This window comes from Martes martes (genome assembly GCF_963455335.1).
Source record: "Martes martes genome assembly, chromosome: 1".
In the NCBI taxonomy this organism is placed as follows: domain Eukaryota; kingdom Metazoa; phylum Chordata; class Mammalia; order Carnivora; family Mustelidae; genus Martes; species Martes martes.
The window spans coordinates 28,325,607-28,349,654 of record NC_137888.1 but is presented as its reverse complement, the minus strand read 5'-3'; the positions used below and the strand labels follow the sequence as shown (position 1 = coordinate 28,349,654).

The window sequence follows — 24,048 nt, the reverse complement described above, 5'->3', positions numbered from 1 at the left end:
GTGACATTAGAAAGAAAATGACAGAGATTTGGGGAATTTACCATTGTGTTTCAGTAGTAATCTTCATAATAATCACAATTGTCTATAAGGCTTCATTAAATTGTATTTTTCTTTTAAAGACTAGAGTCATGTTTCTCTTGGGCAAATACCTAGCCCTTTTGTGGAAGTCCAAAACAAGTTAGCACTCCTCTCTAATGTCCAAAAAAAGAATTTCTGTAGGCTTTTTCATTATGAAATCTTAGTTTTAGAAGCTGTTAGAAGATACTTCAGGTGAAGGGAAAATAATGGGAAAAATGAGAGGGCTCCCTGTATACCTGTGGATCCAGAACCCCAAAATTTCCCCAACTGATTTAATCATTCATCATCTATTTTATGCATTGTTTGCCTATATGTATATAAAAGCACTCACCATCTTCCTCTCCAGCTCATGCTTTAAAGCGAGTCAGTGTAATCAACTCCAGAACTATACTGAAAGACCAAATCTTGGAGCAAAATGATAGGTGAGTATTAGGATAATACGAGGCTCAATGGGATTACAAATAATTAATTACAATCCTTTTAGTGTTTAAAATGCTCCCTTTATAAAGGATCTACACATTACAATGGCTACAAAATGTACTTAGTGGTCTCCAAATTTTAAACTCTCAGTTAGATGGATGCCCCTAAGGTTTTAAGAGAGATGGATGTGATTTATTTTGGGAAATACATGCTCATTAGACTCTCATTAACTTCTAGACAAATTGTAGCAGCAGAATTGTGTGTGTGTGTGCGTGCGTGCGCCTGTGTTTGCATGTGCACACTATCCCCAACTCATAACATTTGTACCCACTGCTGATGTGAATGTGAAACTAAGCTTTAGACATGAGAATTCTACAATGGACTGGTATAGTTATCAGGCCAGGATATGTGACCTAGAAATAGGGACTAGGTGTAGGAATCGAAGAATCTGTTAAATGAAGCAAGAGAAAGGAAAGAAAGAAGTGAGGAAGGGAGGAAGTGAAGGAGGAAGTGGGGGAGAAGGTATGAAGGGAAGGAGGGAGGGAGGAAGTAAAAGGAAGATGGAAGAAAGTGAGAGAAATAAAAAGAATAAAACATGGACCCTGATTGTATTTTGTTATATTATACTTCTTTTTTTCAAAAGTGATTACAGTGAACAGTAATTAAAACAAATTACCCTAATCTGTTACTTGCCTCAATATTCCCACCAGTCATTGCAAATAGGAGACTGAAGGAAAGAAAAATAGTAGGAATAAACTAATTAAGAAGTTGGTGCCAGAATTACAGGGAGCAGCCACCATCAGAATTGCTAAAATGGAGAATTGGGGTGGATTATAATGAAGCAGGCACTTAGAGATCCATTGGCTCAGAATTTTGTAGATTGGACCTTGAATTAAAAAATGGACCTTGAATTTATTTATTTATTTTGAAAAGAGTGGATATTCCTAAGGATGTGTGGATGATGTGGATGCTGCTGGTTTGAGTTTTGCCTCTACATCAGATTCAGTTGAGTCAACAGATCAACTAAATCATTCTCCCAGAGACCCATAGGACTTGCTCACCCACCTTTTGCAGGTCTTTGCTCAAATATTACCTTATCAATGAAGACTTTGGGTTTAGCCACTCTGGTTTTTTTTTTTTTTTAAGTTTTTTATTATTATTTATTTTATTCTTTTCTTTTTCATTTTATTTTATTTTATTTCTTTTCAGTGTTTCAAAATTCCTTATTTTAGCCACTCTATTTTATCACAATACTTCCCAACTCCTTCCAGGTTTATTTTTTTTCCCTATAATTCTTACTAATTTTCAGTATACTGCAAAAATTATTTCCTTTTATTTTATCTTTTACTTCCGGTTTTAAGCTTTATAGCAGCCTAAATTTTTGTCCATTTGTTCGTTGCTTTATTGCTACCTAAATAACAAGTTTCAACTAAACACTAGATAAAAAGCTGTGTTATATGTTATTATAACATATAAGCTGATGTTCAGCAAATAATTGTTGAATGGATGAATAAGTAACTGAATTCTGAAAGAACACTCAAGGGTCTTTTGATCCATTATTTATTCTACTTTTTTTTTTTTTTTACCATTATGACAATGCCTTTCATTTAAATGAGTATCAGTTTTTAAGGATTCCCCAGAGAAGTGTATCTAGAAGCATTGAAACAGACTTTGAAATTTGTGCGCTATAGGATCTACACATCTCTGATCATTAGGAGAATTTTCACTTATGTATAGTTTCACCATGCCGTCAATATGTAAGTTGTTAAAAATCTTAAAACTTAAAAAATCAGTAAGTATTGTTGTTAACTTAATCATACCCTTCTCTCTATAATAAATCAGTTGTCCTTATTTATAAAATCATTGTCAGTCATAATACCTAAATTGAACCCCTTGAAGTTTTTGTGAATCACTTTTGGGAAGTTTCTTCTTGAAACAGGAATCCCAATCCCTATAAAAATTTATTTACAGAATTGATTTCTAAACATTTCTTAAGTTGTGGAGGCTTAGACTGAAGCCAGCATTCTGAAACTTCCTTCTCCAATGAGGAGTACGCTGGGGAGATCGCCTCCATTCCAATATGTTACATTCTTGTCAACACAACAAGCTTCAAGCTTACTCTTTAATAACTGCTATAAAAATGTTGATTGGAGGTCCATGAATTCCCCCATGCTCATCTTTTCTTATTTGTCATCAGAGTATTTAAATCATTTTTTATCTTGTGTTTGAGAGACCAGAGACCTATTTTTTCCAAAATATGTGCATGTTTGGCTACTTCCTATGTATTTCCTGGTTTATTATTTTCTGTGCTACTTCTCATTCTAGCTTTCATTTTTTTTTAAATATTTTTTATTTATTTGACAGACAGAAATCACAAGTAGGCGGAGAGGCAGGCAGAGAGAGAGGGGGAAGCAGGCTCTCTGCTGAGCAGAGAGCCCGATGTGGGGCTCGATCCCAGGACCCTGAGACCATGACCCGAGCCGAAGGCAGAGGCTTAACCCACTGAGCCACCCAGGCGCCCCTAGCTGTCATTTTTTTATCTGCTTCACTGTTTGGTAAGATAATATTACATCTAGAAAACTTTCCTGACTTTTTAACCTAACTTTCTATTTTTTGGAATTGTCCAGTTTCCACCTCGCGCAGCCTTAAGATAGACAAGGGACAGGAAGATACACACAGGCAGGAATTTTACGGCAGTTAGAGACTCTCTACAATGGGATGTTAGAGACGTTCTACAATGGGATGTACTGAAAGATAGAATGCAGTGAGTCTTCTTCATGGAAGAGTTAGGTAGTTCATGGGGAAAGTGGCTAACTGCCTATCAGGAAAAGGGTGACAAGGCAGTTGGACTAAATAAATGTCTGAAATAAGACTTAGAATTACTTTATGACACATTCGTTCAGTTCTATAATAGGGACTACAATAATATGAACTGTTTCTACATTTTACTTCTCACTTCCTGGTTTAAATTTATATGGTACACATTAATTATTTTATTTTTTAACATTTTTATTAATATCTTCCTTGAATAAAGTGAATCAGGATTGTGATTTCAGTATCTAGACTGCCCCCTTCTGTCTTTCATGTCAGACTCTTTTAATCACTTTAATCCTCCCATACATATTCCATACTTTGCAACTGCATGCTCAGTTCAGGGATAATGGTTTCAGTATGTTAATTTTATATCTTTTATACAAAAATATGCAGACGGGTATTGTGCCAACTTTCCTGAGGGTTTCTGAAGGACAACACAAGACTCATTTTTAAAACTTCTCTACTAGCATAAAATAATTTGCTCTTTTAAAATTCAGATGGAACCTGTTATTCACTACAAAGTTTCCAGAACCAAATGCAGTGTTTTTGTGGAAAAAGAATAAATAACATTATAGTTTGCAAAAGCAATGCCCTCCTGTATAGTGTCCAATAAATTCTTTGTCTTTGTTAGTTGTGTCTAATTAGGATGCTTTAATTCCCTTTTAACAGTTGGGTTTCATAGCGTTTTATATCCAACTACATTAAGAATTAATTTTTTGGCTTGACACCAATGCTGAATTTGCTTATCCAAACAGAAGCCATGCCAAGGGCTTGAAGGATGATGACAGTAATTAACCCAAATCATATACCAGGAGCTGTTCCAATGAAAGTGTCTGTTAAATAGTGTATCTTTTCCTGATGGTGAAGCTGATTCTACAAAGGCCATGTATTGCAACCTCCCACAGAATGTTTCTTGACACTAGTGCCAGAGATAGAAAGGGAAGAGCCACTGGAGTGATCAAATAAAGCCTTTCCTATTCTGGTAAATAAAATGGAAAACATGGAGAAATGGAGGAAATTAAACTCAGTTCAGTATTTCCAGAGGTCACTTTGATCTAGGTATATCAAATGACTTAAAACTTAACGTACCACATGCTTCTGTGTCCCTTCAAGGGACGATGAGAGATGTGTAAAAAGAATGACACTTATAGCAAAAAAGTGGGGAAAATCTATAGCCAGTATAACTACTGAGTTTGTTAAATAAATCTTAATATAGTAAAATGAAAAATATAATGCAGTTATAGAATAATATTTTAAGTTCATTGCATGCTGGGTTACAAAGACCATATACAAAATTGTTTAAAAGTTAAAGAATGGTTTTAGAACATGTGTATTATGATACTACACACATGTAGAGAAAAGACTACGGCAGTACTCCCAAGTATCTTTTTTTCCCATCTCCTTTGGCATTACTTTTCTTCATCCTGTTAGGTATTTTCCAAATGTTTTTCCAATAGTACAGTTCTAGAGGAATTGACACATACCTGGTGATTGGTTAGAAAGGTGCCAAGATTGAGACAGAGGAAGTGTTTGTGGCCCTTTACAAAGCCAGGGAAAGCTTTAAAGGAGGTAGGGAAATATCTAGTTCAGTTTAGGGTGGTATAGAGATAAACAGCAAAGAAATGAGGTAAGCATTTTACTGTATAGATCTGGAACTCAAGGGAGAGGTATGGACTAGAGCAATCAATCTGGGAGTCACCCATGAAGAAGAAGGTCACTGAAACTGAGTGAATGAGATTACTCAGAAGAGTGTGGCGCATATAAAGGAAATAGAGTTGGCGCTTCAACAGTGTGAGGGTTTAGGGCATCAATTCCCCACGTAGCTGGAAATCTGAGTATAACTTTTGACTTTGCAAAAGCTTAGCTACTAATAGCCGTAGTTGACCCGAAGCCTTATTGATAGCAAACAGTCAATTAACGTGTATTTTACATGTTACGTGTATTATATACTGGATGCTTATAGTTAAGTGAGCTAGAGAAAAGAGAATCTTATTAAGAAAATCAAAGAGGAGGGGCGCCTGGGTGGCTCAGTGGGTTAAGCCTCTGCCTTCGACTCAGGTTATGATCCCAGGGTCCTGGGATGGAGCCCCACATTGGGCTCTCTGCTCAGCAGGGAGCCTGCTTCCCCCTCTCTCTCTTCCTGCTGCTCTGTCTACTTGTGATCTGTCTGTCAAATAAATAAATAAAATCTTTGAAAAAAGAATGAAAAAAAAGAAGAAGAAAGAAAATCAAAAAGGAAAGAAAATACATTTACAGTACCGTATGTATATTTATTGAAAAAAATCTGCATGTAAGTTGACCTGCGCAGTTCAAGCCTGTGTTGTTCAAGGATTGACTGTAATGACTAGAACTGAGCCTGAGGAAATGTAAACGTTAAGGAGAAGACAGAGAAAGGAGCCTAAAGAGAAACTCACAAAGGGCTAGAAAGGTGTAAGAAAATACAAATGCACGGTGGAGAATTAAAGGGAACGTTCCTTTAACAAGGGAGTGGTCAATGATTTTAAATGTCATGAAGAATTAAACTGAAATACTTTTTAAGGTATCCCATGGATATAACAATAAGTGTTTTACTCATTTCATCAGGACACCATTGAAGGAAACACTTCTAGCCAGAAAGTTGAAGGAGACAGAGTTGTTTAGCAGAAAAATGTTTGGCTATAAAAGGAAGGCAAGAAGTAGGATAGCAACTGACTAGGGACACAGAGTTGAGAGTAGTTACCATTTTTGTGGTGATGGTAATAGTTTTAAGATGAGAAGAATTTGTTGTTCTCTATGGGGTGATGGGAAGGAGTAGGTGTAGGGAGGAGAAGGTGAAGGTTAGAAAAAATTGGGAACAACTCAGGGTTTCTTAGATTTGCCTTAAGATGAGAAGCCCTTGGATCATTTGTTTGAAAGGCAGGTTTCTAGTGGGGGAAATCATATAACCTGTATTTCTAACAAGTACCATCAAGTGACTCCTTCACAGGACAGTGTGGAAACACTATAGTTAATAAATGTGTTTTGAGGAAATGGGACAGAATGGGATTCAGTCCATATGGTTCATATTCAGTCCATATTCATATTCATATTCAGTCCATATTCATATTCAGTCCATATTCAGTTCATATGGTTATTCTTAGATATGAGGAAAGAACTTCCTTTGTTTTCTATAGAAGAGAATTAGAAAAGGCTACGTAGAGATGCATATAAATGTAGAGATTTGGTGGCTGACTTTCCTGTCTGCCCTTACTTTCTCCATCAAGTAGGATGTGGGGCCCCTTCTGAGACTCATGCAAGAATTTCTAGGCACTGTTGAGAGCCCAGGTAGAGGGAAGATGTTAATTCATGGTGGAACCCATTTACAGAGCTGCATGATTTTTTGAAGCAAGTGTGATGAAGACCGACATGTTCTAACATGGAGGTTTAATGGAAAGAAAGCAGAGCCTGAGAGTTCAGAATATTAGCGCAGTTTCGATAATACTATAATTATGGAGTACAGGCTGGATAATGAAGGCAAAAGAAAGAGGTAATAGGTTTGTCTGGGACTGAGATTTTCCTGGAATATTGGATAGTCAGTGCTAAAATCAGGAATATCTGGGAACCAGAACCATCAATCATCCTAGGAGAACAAGGATTTAGGAGCTGAAAGTCTAGATGGAACTAAAACCAAATGTAGTGAGAGTTATTGAATGTATAATTTAGAAATAGAAGGGGTTATGGCCAGAGATTGAAACGTTTAAAGTTGGGTTTTCCGAGGTGGGTTAGCTCCTGGTATTAAGATTCATGGCTTGAAGTCCTGACAGTTGATGGTCAAAGCACAATGCAGATGAAGGACCCGGAAGTATGAAGGTCATTAGATTGAAAAGACATTGAGTTTAATAAGCTGTCTGTGTAGACTGTGACATCACCCAGGAGGGTGGCAGAACAAAGTGGGACGATGAGCCCGATGCCAGTCTTATTATTTATTTGCTTGTTTGTTTATTTATTTTAGAGAGAGAAATAAAGAGTGCATGAGCTGGGGGAGGAACAGAGGGAGAGGGACAAGCAGACTCTGCACTGAGCACAGAGCCCACTGTGGGGCTTGAGTCCGTGGCCCTGAGATCATGAACGGAGCCAAAATCAAGAGTCAGATGCTCAACGAACTGAGCTATCTAGGAGCCCCATTAAAAATAAATAAATAAATAAAATTTTATTTTATTTTATTTATTTATTTTTTCAGTAGGCTCCCTGCCCACTTTGGAGCTCAAACTCACAACTCTGAGATCAAGAGTTGCCTGCTCTACTGACTGGGCTAGCCAGGTGCCCCTTGATGCTAATCTTGATAGACTAGGAGGCAAGTAGATGAGAAGACGTAGAGTATGGTACAGTCGGGTAGCATTAGCTTAAATAACCTAGGGAATTGACTCAAAGATAATTATCTAGAAGAAGCAGTAAAAAATCAGACTATATGTTCTGACTTTAAAATATATGGGATATCGGAGAATAAACAATTTCCATTTGAAAAGATTAAAGGTACAGTGTTACCGGGGCAGAAGAATATGCAGTAAAATGGTTGATAATGTATAACTTTTAAAAAAGTGCTTGCTCTGAAAACTACAAAATATACATTGTCTTGCTTTATTAGGCCCTCATTGGATCAAGGAAAACAGTTCTCAGTGAAAAAAGAAAAGATCCCTATTGGTGGGGTAAGCACCAGAATTCCTAGTATTATTTGTTATTAACCACACAAATATAAAAAATTATATTGCATTATCAATAAATATCATATATTTTTCATTTGAGGAGGGTTGCTATAAAATAGTTTGAAGAAATTACATTAAATGGAACTGTTGGTTTATTATAGTGGTGTTTAATTAGGATTACATGTTACTTAGATATCTATATTCTTATTTACTAATGATAGTTACCAATATTATTTGAACATGCTTCATTTTTAAGTGCTCATGACTATGCTGGACACTTTACATGTACTTATAAGGTGACTGCTGTTAAAATTCCAATTTACAGATGAGTAATCTGGGAGTTAGAGGAGTTCGTAACTTGACCAAGATCACAAAGCTTAAGAAATGTCACGTAGGATTTAAATCTACCTTGTGTGACTTTTAAGTACAGTAACCTAATTTTATATTAATTTTGCCTTTAGGTGAAGTTCTCAATCATTCTGAAGTACCTCCAAGCCTTTGGCTGGCTCTGGGTGTGGCTGAGTGTGGCTGCTTACCTTGGGCAGAATTTGGTGGGTGTTGCACAGAACCTATGGCTTAGCGCCTGGGTAAAAGAAGCAAAACACATGAATGAGTTCACAGAATGGAAGCAAATAAGAAGCAATAAACTTAACATCTATGGATTATTGGGACTGATGCAAGGTAAAAAAATAAGTCCAGGGGCTTCTTTTTTTCTCTTTCTGACCTAATTTATTTAAATGCAAGCATATGGCACAATTTTATTTCAAATAAAACCTATACCATATTTTCAAATATTTTGAGATAATTCAAATGCATATGTTTTTAATTGATCATATTTGAGAAAGTAAACCAAAACTTATGTGTGTCTGCTATATGGTCCTCTCTTTATTCTTTTTTTCTTTTTTTAAAGATTTTATTTATTTGACAGAGAGAGAGAGACAGTGAGAGCAGGAACACAAGTAGGGGGAGTGGGGGAGGGAGTGGGAGAGTGGAGCAGGAGCTCAATGTGGGGCTCTATCCCAGGACCCCAGGATCATGACCTGAGCTGAAGGCAGCTGCTTAACAACTGAGCCACCCAGGCACCACGGCCCACTCTATTCTTGACATAAAGTATTTGGAAAGGTTTTTCCTGACCACATGGCTATTCACTGAATGTGTGAGACTTGTGATTGATACGAAGATCAGTAAGTGAATCAGTCACAAACTTACATTGTAAATAAAATCTAAAACCACATGGCAAGCAATAAGTGCTATAAAAGTAATAAAAGAAAATGTGCAAGGACACAAAGCAGGAAAAAGCCATATTGGGGTTAAGATAATTTCCAAGGAATCATTATCATCTGAGGTATCACTAAAAGAATGATTTGAATTTTGTGAGACTGAAATCACAGAAAAGGAGAGGTGACAGATGCAGAGAGAATGGTATGAATAAAGACAGGGAGAAGAGAGAAAGGGGACTATAAGCATGAGTGAGGGTGCCAATTTGAGTGGTCTTCAGGTTATTGGTAGGGGAGTAGGGGAATTAGAGGTGGGAAGGTAGTTTGGAGACCTGTCGGACATGATAGTTGGAAAGGCAAGTGGAAAACTGAGATTTGAGGGAAAAGAGGTGAACTAGAGTAATTTTTCAAACTAAGAATGAATTAGCAGTGATGAAGAAGAATGATGGATTTTTATTGGAGGCATTAAATCAGAGATGAGGGAGAATTTGGGATTGCTGTGGAAAGAGTAATCAGGTATCTTCTAGGTGTAAGTTTGGATAGGTGATAATCTAATATAGAAAGGTCTCTTCTTTGATCTATCACCATGTCACCCAAGGCATCTAGTCCAGTGCTCAGCAATGAGTAGGGAATGGAATAGGATTGAATGAATAAAGAATGAAGGAAAATAAATGAACAAACTAATGAATGGTCAGAGAATGGCAATGCAGTTGGAGAAAAGGGATGGATAGGAAACACCTTGTAGTGAAAACATATGTAAGAATGGGTGATCTGAAGCTAAGAAGAGGGCCTCACTCATGGTTTTGAAGTTCATTTTGGGTAACTGGGGAATGATGAATGCAAAAATAAGGAAACCAGGGGGAAGTCTTAATAGGTGGGGCAGGGAATTCAACTGACTTCAACTCAGTTCAACAGTGAATCCAATTTTGGACACATTAAATAGAAAGTGTAGATACATTTTTCTACTTTTTTTTCTCCCAGTAGGCAAATTTAAATGCATATCTGGAAGTTTGGGAAGCAGATTTCGTTTATTTGTAAATGGAGGGCTTAGATTAAATAATTTCTACATTTCCTCCAACCTCTAACACTCTGTCTATAGCTCTGTGGTTCTTCGAAGATGTTGAGTCATTCTTACAGAGATAACAAATGAGCCATAGAGCAGATATGATCACTATGAATGAGGATTAAGAGCTACAAGGGTGAATTGGGGAATGCGCGTGTACAGCCAGTTAGAGGACTGGCTTCAGAGAATTTGAGCAGAGATAAGTTCCTGATCAACAGATAAACAAACACAAAAAACGCAAAAAGACACAAAAACACAATAATGTGAAGGCTTGCTCTGTTCCTGGAAACCCAAAGCATTTTAGTTATAGAGGTTAGATACATGAAATTTTATGATGCACAAAAATGGTAATTTCATATGGTTTAGACTAATTTATCAATTCATTTAACATACATTCTAATGAGGGACTCCTTGAGCTTGGGCATGTTACTTAAAACTTTTTTAGTTTTACCATTTATAGAATGTAGATAATTTCTACCTAAATATTGTTCTAGTGATTAATTAACTAATATGTATAGAGTTTACAGAAAAGTGCTGAGCACATAGCAAGAGTGCAGTAAATGTTAGGTATTATTTAACGCTAGAAGAAATGAATACTATGCACAAAGTCTTGCAAATAAAAGGTTTCAGAACGAGGATTTGAATCCATGTGTCCCCAAATTATTCTTAACCACTAAATTAACATTTCCCAAAGAGTTTTACATGAAGCAGTAGAGAGGCTCTATAAGTATAGGGTCTGTACTCCAGTAGGTCTGGAAAACTGAGAACTGTATTTTTCTGTGCATCTGAAATCTTTCTTTCCTTTCACTAAAAGTTTTGAGATATTCTTCAGCAAACTGACCTGTTTAGTTCTATCTAACCCAATGTTTCTCAAATCATTTGACCATAGAAAACGTGTTTTTTCTTGTGTTGTCCGTTAATATCTTGAGCAACTTGTTTTCCATAGAGTATATTTTGGAAAACTCTAAATGATGACACAGTGCCTTCCAAGTGAAAAATGTGATGTAACAAAAGCCAAAAAAAAAAAAAAAAAAAAGGAAAGGAGGAAAAGGAGTGCTTCAAAGAAGTTCTTAGTGATTCTGAAATGCTGCAGAAATGTTAAGAAGAAAGAAAATTGAGAAAAGACCCAGGATTGTAGTCAAGGATACATTATCAAGAAAGAGATAGGAAGAGAATACAGATTGTAGGTAGTTTAACAATTGATAATTAAGGAGTAGATATGTATTGTCCTTCAAAGATGTTAGGTGATTTGAAAGGAAAAAAAAAAAGGATATTCAAAAGTACAATACAAATATAGAGAAGATTTTTAAGTACAGATTTTGTGTGTGTTTATAAGAGGAAAAAAAGGTACCTTGAGGGGGAATGATATTCAGGGAGAATTCAAAAAAGAAAAAAAATAAATGGAAGTCATGCTATCTAAGGATATTCATAAGGGAAAACACAAAGAGATACATGAATTTGGTAAAAAAAAAAATGAAGATAAAATAAAAAGTATGAAACTTAGGGCTTTGCTTCTCTCCTCTTTTCTCATCTTTATTGTGTGGCCATTGTATTGCTTAGAAGTGTCTCCATCAAAAGTATGCAAATATCATGAGACAGAGTTATGTTTATTTTGCCATTCTGTTAACAATACTCATTGGGGAAAAAGATGTTTTTAATGACTAAAATGAGATGTAGGGAATATCTGTACTATGAAAGATACAATGTGTTTGGTTTTGAATCAGTGAGAGTCAAGATTATTGGCTTCCAATTTGCAGCTCATTGAGGAAAGAATAGATACAGCCATCTGGAATTCTGAGCAGCAAAAGAGACTGTGTAAAAACGCATACCAGTTCAAGAGCTCATGTAAGAACTTTAGGGGAAATTCAGTATACTTTGAAGAGTATTTTAAGTGAGCAAATATCATTTCCTACACTAGCCAAGGTATGTAAGTTTACTGTTCACAGTTTTACCTGTAAAAAGTCTTATATTTTTATCAGAATTTTTAGACTTTTTATTTAAATTCCAGTTAGTTAACATACAGTGTGATATTGGTTTAAGGTACACATTTTTTTTGATTTGCCATATATCTTTTTTTAATCTTTTTCAATTTTTTATTTAAATTCCAGTTTGTTAATGTAAAGTGTGACATTAGTTTCAGGTGTAAAATTCAGTGATTCATCACTTATATACAACACGCAGTGCTCATCACAAGTGCCCTCCTTAATCCCCATCACTTATTTAACCCATTCCCCCCGCCTAGCTCCCTTCTAGTAATTCCCACTTTGTTCTCTACAGTTATGAGTCTGTTTTCTGTTTCTCTTTGTTTTTTCTCTATATTCATCTGTTTTGTTCTTAAATTCCACATATGAGAGAAATCATATGGTATTTGTCTTTCTCTCGCTTATTTTGCTTAGCATAATACTCTCTAGCTCCATCCATGTCATTGCAAATGGCAAGATTTCATTCTTTTTTATGGCTATTATTTCTGTGTGTGTGTGTGTGTGTGTACACCACAGCTTCTTTATCCATTCATCAGTGGATGGACATTTGGCTATTGTAGGTGATGGTGCTATGAACAGCAGGGTGCTTATATCCCTTCAAATTAGTATTTTGGTATTCTTTGGGTAAATACTTACTAATGCAATTCCTCCATCATAGGGTCGTTCTGTTTTTAACTTTTTGAGGAATATCCATGTTGTTTTCCAGAGTGGCCGTACCACACTGGATTCCCATAACAGTGAAAGAGGATTCCTTTTCTCCACATCCTTCCCAACACCTGTTGTTTCTAGTATTGTTAATTTTAACCATTCTGGCAGGTGTGAGGTGATATCTTTTTAAAGATTTTTTTAAAAATTTATTTATTTGACAGAGATCACAAGTAGGCAGAGAGGCAGGTGGGGAGGGTGGGAAGCAGGCTCCCCACCAAGCAGACAGCCAGATGCGGGGCTCAATCCCAGGACCCTGGGATCATGACCTGAGCCGAAGGCAGAGGCTTAACCCACTGGGCCACTCAGGCGCCCCATGAGGTGATATCTTAATTGTAGTTTTGAGTTTTATTTCCCTGATGATGAGTGATGTTGAGTATCTTTTCATATGTCTCTTGGCCATCTGTCTTCTTTGGAAAAATATCTATTTGTGTCTTCCACCCATTTTTAAATTGGGTTATTTGTTTTTTGGATGTTGAATTTTATAAGTTCTTCATATGTTTTGGATATTAACCCTTTATTAGGTATGTCACTTGCAAATACCATTTCCCATTCCATAGGTTGCCTTTTCATTTTGTTGATTGTTTCCTTCACTGTGAAGAGGCTTTTGATTTTGAAGAAATCCCAATAGTTTGTTTTTGCTTTTGTTTCCCTTGCCTCATGAGACATATATAGCAAGAAGTTGCTATGGTTGATGTCAAAAAGGTTACTGCCTGTGTTCTCCTCTAGGATTTTTATGGCTTCAAGTCTTAAGTTTAGGTCTTTCATCTATTTAGAATTTATTTTTGTGTACGGTATAAGAAAAGTGGTCTGGGTTCATTCTTCTTCATGTTGCTGTCCGGTTTTCCCAACACCATTTGTTGAAGAGATTCTCTTGTTTTGATTAACTATCAGAAGGGGAAAAAATTAGCTATCAGTAGATATAGGAAATATTTTGGAATGAGGCAACAGATTATGCAGTCTAATCAAAATGATTTTTTCTTGATTGGCTTTTTGTGTAGAGTGGTCTTCAATAATTAAAATATGAATCTTCTCAGGGTGCCTGGGTGGCAGTCAGTTAAGCTTCCAACTCTTGATCTCAGCTCAGTTTTTTATCTCAGAGTCATGAGTTCAAGCCTTGCGTTGGTAAAAATAAATAAACAAATTAATTAATTAATTAATAAAAAGAATCCTCCCTAATTTTTCTTTCTTTTTTTTTTTGCATTAAAGTTTAACATTTTCTGAGGACTTATTTATTAGATCCCATTATAAGTTTTCTGTAAGTGGGTAAGCCTAAGAAATGAAAATATGTAATTTCTGTTTTTTTTTTCAGTAGACCACAGCTGCATCTTACAGAATCTTGTGCAATGAAGGGCAGGCTATATTCACTTACATCATTATAGCTCACAAAATAAAAAGGGCAGGAGTGCTTTAAAGCATAAGCAACATTGTTTGTCGCATGTTAATACCACAGACCTACTGTGAATAATATGGAAAGCATCATTCTAAAAGAGACTGGAATTCAAAGCCCAATGTTAGAGCTATACTTTGTAACAGTAGTAAAAATCTGACCTCATTTTCTAAACAAGAAATAGTTCTGCACATTTTTTTCTGAAGTCCCAGCTATTCTCCTTGGAATCTTTAGGACACTCTAAACATCCCCAATCTATTATGTTTTATGCCTCATTGTTAGGAACCTTCTTTCTCCAATTCAATGTATACAATATAGGCATCTTATTTTCAAAGTACAATGTTTAATGAGTACACGGCTGCTTCTAGTTTAAGATGAGTGACTGGATCATCTACTTTACTTACCTCACAAGATTCCAATGAGATGACAGTGAATAAATATAAAAGGAAAGACTTGAGAAGATTTCTGGGTGATAAAATTCTACATAAACAATCAAACTGATAGTCAATCAAGGGTAGAAGAACCTGCAGCCACAAATGTATAGGGGAGAAGCTGTAACACAAGAGGGAGATGTTCATTTGAGTAGGAGAGAAACACTAAATTCATGGTCACTGGTAAAGAGTAGGATTAAGTTGCATGGAAATAACCAAAATAATTCACTAGACCGTTGTTCTTCTGGCCCATCAGTCCTTCCTGCAATCATCACCACCATCATGTGCACACCAACTGGCATTGTGGCAATACAGTGAAAACTTGAAAGCTGATATCTAAGAGGAAATTAGGGTTCCTAGTGTGTGTGGCATGCATAGAAGAAATCCTCCTTAAATGGCTTTCGGAAAAGCTCCAGCCTCCATGTCTGGATCCCAGTAGTCTGACTCTCTGTGTCACATCTGCCCACTCCTGTGGAATTTGAAGCAATCCCTTCCATTCAGAGGGAAACAATGTTGGGGGAAATTAAAGTGTTCAATAGCAGAAGGAAGCCATACCAGGTCCCTCTGTTAATTAACCATATGTTTATCTCATATGTTGACACTGACAATGATGGATGGTCTTGCATTTTAATCAAACCAACAGTATAAATAAGAGGTAACAAAAAAGCAATGGAGCCCAGAAATAAAATAATCTTATTTGAAAGAGAAGCTTAAAATGTCAAATTGGTGTCTTCAGAGATTCAAAATATTATATTCACAAAGCAAATGCAAAAATGTGATGAAATAAGTTCAATCGTAGACCAAAAATTCTTGAAACATTTAAAGGACGTAAAAGGATTGTACACGTGTGAGAAGATAAACTAGAAGAAATTATCCCAGATGTATAACGTCGAAAAGAGATAAAAAGTGATAAATAAGAAAATTAGAGGAATAATCCAGGAAGTTCAACACTCACATAAGTCAGAAAATGCAAGTGAAAATGATCAAATTCATAATATTTAACATTTCCCATAACTGAGGAATACAAGTGTCTGATCTTGCAACCATTCCAGTTTAGAGAAAGAAAGAGGGATCCAAGAGAGTAGTGTGTGTTGCTAAGAGAAGGGGGCTACATAGGATGAAGGAAATAATAGAATATCTGATGAGTTTGAATATATTCAGAAGAGATCCGCTGACTATTGAAGTGTTTGGGAATAAATTAGTGCTTGTTGCATAGGAAACTAAGAATACGGGAAAGAGTGGTGAACTTCATGCATAATGTATGCTTAGTGGCAATATAAATATTGAATGTTTATTTGAAGAAAGAGGGTGACAACCTGTTATTGAAAAGGGAAAAAGGAAGTTTGGGGAGAGTGAGGTAGGAAAAAAATAGAAAATATTTAAAGCTAAGAAATCATTTAACAGCAGCATGTGATATTTAAAATATAAAACAATTAGCTGAAATAATTTAAGATGGTCGGGGTCAACTGTCATTGTTTTGTTTTACACATACTTAACAAAGAAATGAGAACCATATTGGAAATACACTTTTATTAACAATTTTCTGTATTAGAAGCCATGGAGCAATTGTGGATCCCCTATGATTCAGAGCAAACTAGCTTAAGTACCATGGAAACTTATTGACTCCCCAAACTAAAAAGTCCAGGCATGGGTCTGTATATGCATTCCGTCCCTGTGCTCAGATGAAGTGTTCATTACTCTTTATTTATCAGCTCTGCATTAGCTTAATTATCAGGCTTCGCATGGTGTTGGAAATGTTCTCTCTCAAAGAACTTCCTTCCATAGAAATCCAGAAGTTACTCTTCTTGAAACAATTTGAATCACATATCCATCTTTGACCAATCACTGTAACAAAGCGTGTCTTCCAGCCCTACAAGTTCTCCAATTTGAGAACTTTTTGTCCTTTCATTTCTTCTCACACATGGATAGCTCTTTTATGAACTGGTCTTTTTCCTGTCATAGCTTGTCAAATGCATGTAACAATAGTTATGTTGTTATAGAATCAATAGGTGCTGATGACTATTTCCAACCTCTTCCAATACAGCTATATGTTTATTATTTATATGTCTGCCTTTTCAAGTTGTTGCAAGAACAGCCCTTCCACCAACCAAATCTTAGTAGCTTAACAGACCAAAATAAATAAGTAAATTAATTAATTAATTAATAATAAAAGGTTTATCCTTATTCTTGGGACCCAAGTTGAAGAAGCAATCCATCCACCATTATAAATATTGGCAGGCACCGTACAAAGTTAGTAAACTTTAGAAGTTCTGATATTAGCAATTAATTGCTGTAACCAGTTATTATGTGTTATTTCTCCTTCAACTTGCTCAGAACTCTTTATAAGGTCCCATAAATCACAAGGAGGCTAGAAAGAACAATTCTGTCATGGACCTAGAAGCTAGGAGAGCTATAATTATTTGGCTAGCAGCACCAGTGAATACCATATTGTCCCATAGGACATCACAAAATTAATAGGTTACTAGTATTCTGTGAACCTGGTTGTCCTGTTATGTTTTGTGCATTCTCTAGAATCTGTGCCCGTGAATAAGGAGAGCCTTTCTTTGGTGAGATGGCAACCCATCGGAGTGTATATTTATTATCAATGCACTGTGTATATCTGTACTTGGTGTGGTCCACAATTATACATTATTAAGTTTGCTCTTTGAGTTTTCCATTTAAAAGATACTATGATAAGCAACTTTTTCAGAGTTAAGGTACAAAATTCCTTTAAGAGGTTAACATACCCCTGGCAACATTTTGTGTTTAGGTCTCTTTGTCTGCTCTGGAGCCTATATACTCACCAGAGGATCCCTGGCTGCCTCTCGAACTTTGCATACTCAACTACTAGATAATGTGCTGCACCTCCCGCTCAGGTTTTTTGAAACCAATCCCATAGGACAGATCATCAACCGCTTCACCAAGGTCAGTAAAGCCACACCTTATTGAACAGCATACCTGAAAACGATGACCCGTATTTAGGACCTTGTAATAGTATTTATAAAAAATACATATATCATCCTGAAAAGATGGGTTATGTGTAGTATAGATTTCCTTGTTATTTTATTTCTAATTCTTGGGACATTTATAATTGATGTACAGCAGTACCACATCTCATACACGTAATCAAAATAACCCCTGAAAATGGCTGAAAGTATCCAAAAAGCATATGTGCTCTGGTGCCTACAACTCCAGTTCTTACATACATTCAGCTTGAGAATCACTGGTTTGGGGTGAGAAAGTAAAGAAAATAGAAGTCTATATGACGATAACTGGATTTTAAGCCTTCTGCTTTTAAGAAAACTGTCAACTCACTTATGGTGAATGGGGCATAGGTGGGCCTTCCCAGAGTGTCTCTGCTTACCTACAGGGTTTTCCTCCTCGTTTTCTATCAAACACTTAAAATTACACTTTCCAAAAGAAATAGAATGCAAGCCACATAAGTAATTTTAAACTTTCTGATGGTTGCAATAAATAAGTAAAAAGAGAGAGCTGGAAATAATTATAATAATATATTTTAACAGAGAATGTCCGAAACATTTCAAACTTGCTTAAAGTTGTTTAAAATTATTAACTAAATATTTCACATTCTTTATTTCTACACAGTCTTCAAAAACTGATTTGTATTATTTATGGCACATCGCGGTTTGCAGTCACCACATTTCAAGTGCTCACTTAGTAGACACATATTGCTAGTGGTTCCTGAATAAGATAATACAGGCCCACAACCATAAAATATGCCAGTATATTGTGTGTACATGTAAACGATTTTTGGTGTGTATATGGGAGGAAGTGAGAATAAAACATGAAGATCTAAATGAAAGTACCTAACATAATAAATGTGTGGTGGAATAGTAAATCTTGCTTGTCATACCAATGTACACACTGTTTTGGAAAATGTATGGAAAAACTTGATCTCTAGCATTTTTATCTCTCAGTGGACATTTGTCTGGGACCCTAATGAAAATATGTCACTTTTATACAGTAACATGTCAAATGCTTGGGTCTTAAACAGGTGAGAATATGGGAAGATGTGTTCTAAAGACAGGCAGGAAACTTCATATGGCTATGATGCTCTTACACTATTCGGAATATGAGATAAACAGAGAAATCCCAAAGCAAGACTGAGATTAATAAAATTCCATCTCCACTCTTTGTGTCCATTTTGTCATGAACTGAGTAGTTGTCCATGCCTCTATGTTGGGTATCTTCCTACTCCCTGGAATTTCTTAGGTCATACCTTATGCCATAGATTTGACAACATAGATTTGCTTAAGTTATTTGTGAATTGATGCATGACCTCCCTATGTTTTTCTTTCGCTCATTCTCCACTTCCATCTTTCAGTTTCTAACTTTGCAGATGAGATTATTTTGTTTTTCTGCCTCTTGGAATGTTGACAGGATCCAGCTATCCGAAAGACCACTGAACATGTTCTCAGTGGTTAAGAATGGCTCACTAGTATTTTACAGAGTAGTAAATAGTGGTTAGGCCAGTGCTCCTGAACACCCAGTTACTGGGGTTTGGACTCCATTTTTTAAAATTTTTTTAAGCAGAGTCTGACATTAGGCATATATACTAAGTGCTGCGTAGTTTTCATTGGGAAATCCAAATTGCTTGACCGTAGGCATCTTGTTGCTAGAATAGTTAACATCTTGTTAACTTTACAACTGACCACAAGGGAAAAATATACGAGGGTAGGTTGGGGAGGAAAAAGACCATGTAGTTAGACTTATTCAATCATCAGATTGTCACATCTGAGTAATTTTTTTTTAAATTTTTACATTGAATGATATATTTCTTCTTTTCCTCATTTTAAATCATGAAAAGTTAAAAATATAGTGACCTGATACCAATTTTTTCAGGACATGTTTATAATTGATATACGTTTCCATTACTACTTGCGGACCTGGGTGAACTGCACGCTGGATGTTATTGGAACAGTTTTGGTCATTGGGGGAGCTTTACCACTCTTCATTCTTGGGGTTATTCCCTTGATGTTCCTCTATCTCACTATACAGGTAAGTACATGGATTTTTATGTGTATTAATAACATAAGTTCACAGTCAGATACAGGTTCAGACCCACTTCGACGGCCCATTAGTTCATGTTCTCCAAAAAGCAGATTCCAAGAAAGAACTCCGTATAGCAGAGAGTTCCTGGGGAATGCCTGTAGAAGATAAAGGAGAGTGAGCCGCAGAAGGCTGCGTGAGTCCTCCGACAGGGATGCAGGTCTGATTCTTGTGAGGGAGAGAAAAGGATTGGGTAGGAAAAATCTTGGATTACAGGACAGTTCCATGAAAGATTTATTGCATGAATGGGAAGTCTACAATCAATGTCACGCCTTGGAGTGTCCCACGTGTCCCTGAAATGGGCCTGCTTTATGCACCCATAAGGGTGCTTTATGGCATCCCTGCCATACTCAGTCATCGCCTGGAAGCCACCTGTGGGAAACATGGCCTCCATGCTCATAGAGTAGTGGACCCAGAGGGGCAGCGGCTGGGCTGTCAGTCAGCTGTGGCCCCTGCTGCAGCAGAATGGAATTGTGCCTTTTTAGGGCCACCACAGAATCTATCTTGTATTTACATTTTAGCAGAAAGTAAGTTTTCCTGTAAATCCAAAAGAGAAACCGGTAACTGCCTTCTTGTCCCGTTATCCCCAATATCAGCAGAGGACTCCTAGAAGGACTAAATAGATCTCTCGTGATACATATCTTTATATTCCAATCAAAATGCGGTCAACCACATTCCAAGGTTATATCACCGGGAGGCTACAGTGTAAAAGGAAATTTCTTAACACATATTTAATTTAAAAACAAAAGTATTTTGAGGCTCTTTACAGAAAAGGATGTGGTTCTTGTAGTTCAACGCTTTCCCAAAACTCAAGTTTTTAAAATTCATATTGGAGTTTAATCTTCCCAAACCAGAATGTTAATCATGTTCTCATTTCTACACCTATGCTATTATTATTCCTCCTACTTCCTATGTTTTCCCTATTCTCTCTGCCTGACTGGATCTTACTTACCCTTCATGGCCTAGGTCATATTTCATTTCTGTGTGAACTATTCTTTACCAAAATAGTGCAAAGAGCTCAGACTCATCCAGATATTATGGATTTATTATACCACTAGTATTACAGGCTATTTTTTTTAAGACCACAAATTGTCTTGCCAATGAGATTATAAGTCCTCCAGGGAAGACACTATGTCTTAGAGCTAAAAGAAAAAAATCTAGAATATGAGGGATGGTATTGAGAATCAATTATATCTGCTTAAAAAAAAAAAAAAAACCCTTGTATCACAAATGAAAATGTATGTGATGGTCTTGTGGTTGGTAAATTAGAATAGGATGACCAGGAGTGGAAATGAGTCTGGAAACCATATCTTATTAGGGACACTGTATAGAGTGAGCCCTGAATATGAATTCAGGAGACTCAAATTCTAGTTCCTTTTCTGACTCCTATGCTTGGCACATCACTTGTGTTTCCAGGCTTCCTTGCTTCCCCCTATAAAATAGGAGGTTTGCTTTATATCAGTGCTACTCAAAGGATGGTCCCTGGATCTGTGGACCATACCCCAGACCTATTGAATCAGAATCTCTAATTGTACCTCTTTATTTTTTTTTAAAGATTTTATTTATTTATTTGACAGGGAGATCACAAGTAGGCAGAGAGGCAGGCAGACAGAGAGGGGGAAGCAGGCTTCCTGCTGAGCAGAGAGCCCAATGCGGAACTCGATCCCAGGATCCTGAGATCATGACCTGTGCTGAAGGCAGAGGTTTAACCCACTGAGCCACCCAGGCACCCCGTATCTCTTTAAGAAAAGTCACATTTTACAATGTCTGTATGTGTGTATCTGTGTGTGTGTACTGTTGTTGTTAATCATATTTTTATAAAACTGGGAGGAAATAAAGAATCTATCAGGATGAGGCCCAGAATCAAAATTTCTTTATGACAATCTCTTAAGTCCCCTTGAAGTCCCAGAATGCCACAGTCTTCTGTGTTCTCCAGGACACTTGCATAGAGTAGAGCTCGTAGGCTGCAGCTTGACAGGTAGTTTCAGAGGTTTTTGCTCAGCTTGCTCAAGGTTTTTACCAGAATGAGGACGTTTTAATCAGGGATTTTATGTAAAACTCCAGATCCAAAGATTTCCTTGAAAAAAATTGCAGGATGTGGCAACTCTTGATTTGCGTTTCTAGTTTGTAGCAATTATCTGGGGCTGGTGAATGATGGTCCTTTTAACCTAGGGCATTCTCCCTCCAGCTCTCCAGTCTCCACTCATCTCAACCAGACTCAACCAAGTTAGAGGAGAAGTAGCCAGTAATACTTGCGTGGCTGCACTGGTAGGATTTTCTCATCAACAACAACAACAAAATTTTCTCATGATGATATTTAGGTACAAAAATACTGTTGTTGGTACAGTTGGTTGACTTCCTCCGTTTAATGGGTTAATGCCCTAGTCACATTGCCAACCTGTGACACAGAGCTGCTTCTGTAGTAGGTCCTCAGTAATGGTTGTTTGAAAGGATTATCAAAGTGGAGATTTGCCCAATGCTGTTCTAGCCATGCTGGCCAGAATTGGGGCTTTCTACTGTTAGGGTATAGTAGTTTCTTAAGGCTCTGGTAACAAATTTGGTAGCTTCAAACAACAGGAATTTTATTCTTTCACAGTTCTGGGAGATAACAGTCCAAAATCAAGGTATAGGTAGGGTTGGTTCTTTTCTGGATCCTTTGAGGGAACATTGGTTTCATGCTTCTCTCCTAACTGCAGCTGGCAGCAGTCCTTGGTATTTTCCTTGGCTAATGTGTACATTCCTCCAATCTCATCTTCACATGGCTTTCTCCCTGTGTCTTTGTCTTTCTTTTTCTGTCTCCTACAAGGACAGCCAGCACTGGATTTAGGGCCCACCCTAAGTCCAGGGTAATCTCATCTTGAGGTCCTTAATGACAGCTGCAAAGATTCCATTTCCACATAAGGCCACATTCACAGGTACTGGAGTTAAAACTTGAACTTCACTTTTTGGGGTCACTCAAGTGTCTTGCCATTGGCAAACCATTGAAGCACTTTCTGCTACATCTTTCCAACTGCCTGTTTCTGTCTTTGGGTTAGAGATACTACGTGGCGAGTTCTCGGCAGATTCGACGGTTGGCAGGAGCTTCTCGCTCTCCCATCATTTCACACTTTAGTGAGACCTTATCAGGGGTGTCCACTATCCGGGCATTTGGACATGAACAGAGGTTCATCCAGCAAAATAAAGAGGTAGTGAACGAGAACTTGGTCTGCTTCTACAATAACGTAATTTCAAACAGGTAAGTCATATCAGTATACCTAGTTCAAGACCAGTCTCTTTTTAGATGTCTTATGCACTAACTTTTCAACAGAAAGAGGGTTTTGTAATGGCATTTCATCAGATTATATTAAAAAAGAAGAAAGCCTTACATATTTCTAATATTTAATACACATTTAAGTGAATCTATTTATACTCAAATGAAAAGTACATACTACTTTACATGAAAATAAGGTCCCAAGCTTTTTTTTTTTTTTTTTTTAAGATTTTATTTATTTATTTGACAGAGAGAGAAATCGCAAGTAGGCAGAGAGGCAGGCAGAGAGAGGGAAGCAGACTCCCTGCTGAACAGAGAGCCCAATGTGGGCCTCGATCCCAAGACACTGAGATCATGACCTGAGCTGAAGGCAGAGGCCCAACACACCTAGCCACCCAGGCGCCTTTTTGTTTGTTTGTTTGTTTTTTAAGATTTATTTATATGAGAAAGAGAGAGAGAGAGAGATAAAGACAGCAAGCAAAGAAAGGGGCAGAAGGTGAAAATCTTCAAGCAGACTCCCCACTGAGCATGGCTCGATCCCATGACCCACAAGATCATGACCTGAGCCGAAACCAAGAGTTGGAGGCTTAACCTACTGAGCTACCCAGGCGCCCCAAGTCCCAAGTTTTTTTTGTTTTTTGTTTTTTTTAATTTATTTTTTTAAAGGTTTTTATTTATTTATTTATTTATTTGTCGGAGAGAGAGAGAAGCGAGAGTGAGCACAAGTAGACAGAGTGGCAGGCAGAGGCAGAGGGAGAAGCAGGCTCCCTGCCGAGCAAGGAGCCTGATGTGGGACTCGATCCCAGGACGCTGGGATCATGACCTGAGCCGAAGGCAGCTGCTTAACCAACTGAGCCACCCAGGCGTCCCCCAAGTCCCAAGTTTTTAAAGGTTATATAGGATGCTATTAGAATTACTAATAATATGACTCTGTGTTGTATTTTATATTTGTAGAATATATTTTATT

At 37.0% G+C, this 24,048-nt stretch overlaps 1 protein-coding gene across 1 annotated transcript in view; it reads left to right on the top strand.

Moving 5' to 3' along the window:
• The window catches only part of LOC308351509 (multidrug resistance-associated protein 1-like), a gene marked incomplete at its 5' end in the record, with an annotated part of 92,013 nt that overhangs the window by 56,101 nt on the left and 11,864 nt on the right, over positions 1 to 24,048 (top strand). Inside the window, 6 exons of the mRNA XM_080817228.1 lie at positions 425 to 500; positions 7,916 to 7,976; positions 8,435 to 8,654; positions 17,532 to 17,686; positions 19,625 to 19,780; positions 22,867 to 23,066. Of these exons, the coding sequence (XP_080673354.1) occupies positions 425 to 500; positions 7,916 to 7,976; positions 8,435 to 8,654; positions 17,532 to 17,686; positions 19,625 to 19,780; positions 22,867 to 23,066 (868 nt within the window). The remainder of the gene's footprint in view (positions 1 to 424; positions 501 to 7,915; positions 7,977 to 8,434; positions 8,655 to 17,531; positions 17,687 to 19,624; positions 19,781 to 22,866; positions 23,067 to 24,048) is intronic.